Source organism: Grampus griseus (genome assembly GCF_964374135.1).
Source record: "Grampus griseus genome assembly, chromosome: 10".
In the NCBI taxonomy this organism is placed as follows: domain Eukaryota; kingdom Metazoa; phylum Chordata; class Mammalia; order Artiodactyla; family Delphinidae; genus Grampus; species Grampus griseus.
Window position 1 is genome coordinate 20781943 of NC_139004.1, and position 4333 is coordinate 20786275.

At 41.8% G+C, this 4333-nt stretch overlaps 1 protein-coding gene across 1 annotated transcript; it reads right to left on the bottom strand.

Moving 5' to 3' along the window:
- On the bottom strand, nt 1-681 carry H1-6 (H1.6 linker histone, cluster member; the record flags this gene model as incomplete). Its single annotated transcript, XM_082664175.1, has 1 exon — nt 1-681. One exon carries the CDS (start codon nt 679-681, stop codon nt 1-3), a length of 681 nt encoding a protein of 226 aa, XP_082520301.1.
- Nucleotides 682-4333: the final 3652 nt, after the last annotated feature.

The window sequence follows — 4333 nt, forward strand, 5'->3', positions numbered from 1 at the left end:
TTACTTCTTGGTTGTTGCTTTCCTAGGATTAGTCTTCAGCTGGATCAGTTTAGAATTCCCAGCCTTGGGCTTCCCTGCTCTGGCCTTCGCCGGACTTTGCCGTTGTTGTTTGCCCTTGGCGCCTTTAGCTTTTCTGCCACTCGAACCTGCTTTCTCAGCCATTGTTTTCCTCGGCGTCCTTGCTTTTTTGTTGGTCTTAGCTTTCTGCGGAGATTTGGAGTCTCCGGCCAAGACCTGCTTCTTCGTCTTGGTAGAAACAGGCTTCTTGACCTTTCCCTTGGTGGGCTCAGCAGCAACCTTCTTGCTGAGCTTGAAAGAGCCGGAAGCACCGGTACCCCTGGTCTGCACCAGAATTCCTTTGCTAACCAGGCTCCTGAGACCCAGCTTGATGCGGCTGTTGTTCTTCTCCACGTCATAGCCCACGGCTGCTAGCGCCTTTTTCAGTGCTACCACAGACATGCCAGCTCTGTCTTGAGAAATGGAAAGGGCCTCGATGATCAACTTGGACAATGAGGCGCTTGTGGTCTTGCGACTTTCACCCGTCAAACCAACCGGCTTCTTGCCCCTTTTTTGGGGGGGAGGTTTTTCCATGGACGGTGGAACCTGGTCCGCTAGAGCGACGGGCACCATCTCAGACATTACATTAGAGTAGAGCAATACGTACCACCTAGCAAATAGCATAAACTACTGCACGGGCCTCAGGGCCTTATATAGGGCAGGGCGCGCTGTGATTGGTGCGTCGCTCAGGCACCGCCCCCGCCCTTGGGGAAGGAGCATTTGTGTTTGTTTCACGGCCAAAAGTTGAATGCCTCGAATACCCTCTGCACGGAATCGCCCAGGTTCCACTGCTGAATAAACCATAGAGATACAGATTTCAGATGCCTTTTTGCCTTTTAATGAAAAATGACCCTGCATGCCAAAACTGTTCAATAAAGCCCTCGATTTTCAACAAAATTCAAAGGGAAGCACAAAACTTCCTCTTTTCCGTGTAAATATAAAAGTAATTTTTAACGAATGACTTATCTCATCTCTTCTAACTGGTCTTCCAAATGGTTGGCTTTCAGTTGGTGGAGAAAATAAATTATTCACGCCCTGATTTTTATTGAAAATTATTTATGTATATGAGGGAAGTAACACAGATATCTTAGATGTCTCACTGCAGAGTTGGAAGATGCTTTTAGAATTGTCAAAAAACTTCAGGATAACACCTTATTTGGGCAAACAATCTAATAAACAATGATCTACAGGCATGTGGATTGCTTGTGACTAAAACCACTTCTCAGTCCCTAAGGCTTGATAGCAGACCCTCAAGCATGGAGTAAATTACCTGGATTTCACACATGATATCTGCTTGGCCAAAATCAGGTCCCCCTTGTAGAGGGCATCTTGAACTGAGTTTTGCTTCTGGTTTCATTAGTTCAAACCTTACCCCTATACCCACACCCACCCCCTTCACCCTCCACCCTCAAAAAGAATACGTAAGGAAACAGATACAATCCCTGCACTTAATTAACTATAAAATATGAGGCAGGAACCCTGGTCTGAAGAGCTCAGTGGAAACGACAGACCCAGATCTCTAACAGGACTGGGCTGGCAGGTGTCCTGCAGAGCTGTGGGAAAAGAGTTATTGGAATAATGTCTAGGATGTTTCTCTGGGCTTGTTCTAGGACTCAGCTTTCTCAGAGGTGTATAAGAGTTTCAAGGCCTGGCCTTCCAGGAGGATGTTGAGGGAACGGTGTAATATGACCAGAGTCCAGGGTTCAGCAAAGGAAAATCCCATAAGGACCATCTTGCAAAGATCCGCAAATGCCTGCGTGAGAAATTTGGTGACATTCTACAGACTGGGCAACCACTGGAGGCTTTTAAGGAGAGAGCTTGTGTATTTTTGTAGTAGTTGTCTTCTTGTATGGTGGTTGTAGTTGCCTTGATTTTCGATTTTTCACATAAACAATTATTGTGGAAAGCCTAATGTCAGAGGTTGGTATCTGTTGTAATAGTCTCAGAAGAAAGACAAGAGCTTCATTTGAGGAGAGAGTGTGGGAAAAGAGAGAGTCTACATTTGAATACTTCTGAAGAGGAAATGAGATGATGAGACTTTCAAACTTCTGATTGCAAAGTGAGGTAGAAAAGTCTCTTTCACTCTCTCTGTCTCACATACATGCTCACATGTGCACTTACACACACATTTGAAACATAAATTCTGAAAACAATAGTACCTTAAGTGCATTCTGATATATTTTCATCTAGTTTATTTTGTTTTTTAAAAAATGCTGGTTGCAAATCATGAGATTGATTTCAGAGCCTACTAATACATTGTGACCCTCAGTTTGAAAATTCTTTTCTCCTTAGAGAGATTACAGGTGCATCTTACCAAGGGCTCTGTTTTAACGTGTATTTGGTTTCTCTGAACCTCGGTGATCCTGAGAGGTCGTACCATTAAACGTCAGTGGCTTAGGGTCGGGTATGAGTGGATTGATACTTATATTTACAGGTTGACAGAACATATCACTCATTGCTGTAAAAGTAACAGAGAATTGGCTAGTTTTCTAAAATTGTTAGATTCCATAATTTAAGATCCAGAGAAAACACCATGATTCATATTTTGCATTATAATTCGAAAAGATACCATAAAAACAAGCTCACACACATATACACCATATATATGTGCCAGTCATTGTCCCAAGTATTTTCCTCTCAAAAATTTTTTTAAAAAAATGTATGAGGGCTTCCCTGGTGGCGCAGTGGTTGGGAGTCCGCCTGCTGATGCAGGGGACGCGGGTTCGTGCCCCAGTCCGGGAAAATCCCACATGCCGCGGAGCGGCTGGGCCCGTGAGCCATGGGCGCTGAGCCTGCGCGTCTGGAGCCTGTGCTCCGCAACGCGAGAGGCCACAACAGTGAGAGGCCCGCATACCGCAAAAAAAAAAAAAAAAAAAAAAAAAAGTATGAAATCATTTTATAGATGAGGAAACTGAGTCACAGAAAAGTCACACAACTTGCCCAAAGTCTTAGAGCTAGTGAGCAGGAAGGCTGGGATTTGATTTCAAGAAGTCTGGCTTCAAAAGGCTCTCCTTCTCCCATCTCACACTTAGTCTGCTCAGGCAACTCAAACAAAATACTCTAGAGTGCATGGCTTAAACAATAGAAATTTATTTCCTCAAAGCTCTGGAGTCTAGAAATCCGAGGTCAGGGTGCCAGCATGGTCAGGTTCTGGTGAGACCTCTTTTCCTACCCTATAGACGGCTGCCTTCTTGCTGTGTCCTTACATGGCCTTTCATGAGTGCATGCACACCAGGAGAGTGATGGCTCTCTCTTTCTCTTCTTATAAGGCCATGAATCCTATTGGATTAGGGCCCCACCTCTATGACCTCTGTAGCCTAAATTACCTCCAAAAAGCCCTGTCTCCAAATATAGTCACGTTGGGGGTTAGGGCTTCAGCATATGAATTTTGGAGGAGGGGTGGGCATAAATCAATCCATAGCAGATACTTTTCTCATGGAATGATTAGGAGGCTTATTAGAGACAACCTAGATAAAAGTAGTTTTAGTTACACATAGCCAGACATGGTTCATTATTCCAACACAGTCCTGGGCAAAGGAGGCACCTGATAAATATTCCCTTTTTTGGTCTTAACCTAAGATCTTACTTATTCTTTACAGAGTGCTTTCCCGTGGAACTGTTGCAATCCTGTTCATTGTTTTGCAGCAGTTTATTTCTTATGGGATCATGGCTAATAAAAATATGGGGAAAAAACTACCTTCACGCATAATGAAGGAAATTACATTTCAATATTTTTTGGTCTCTCTGATTAAGTGTTTTAAAAATATTCTCAGTAAATATGACTGCCGTAAAATAGGAATTATTGTATTATGTTGGTGTTATAAGTTGGCATGGTCCTTCTGAATAGCAATTTGATGAACGTATACATTAAGGGCCTTAAAAAATGGTTTTACCCTGTGATTTAGGATTTCTACTTCTAGAAGTCCGTCCCAAGGAAATAATCAAATATTTAAACAAAGATTTATGTAAAAAGAAGTGTGATCTGTATGATTTATAATGCATAAAAATGGAACTCCTTCTAAATAGCCAGTAACAGAGGACTAATTAATAAGTAATCATACATCTATAAAAAAATGTGCGTTTCTAGGCACATTACCTAGAAAATTAGCTGTGTATATGTAGCATGATACCTAAATTTGCTTTATATATGATATATACTTATTAGAGATGGATCTCATATATATGTTCATATTCATATATACATATAGAAAAGAGATACTAAGATTTATTTTAATTTTCTTTGTTATATATTTCTCTTCTTACAAATTTCTGCAAT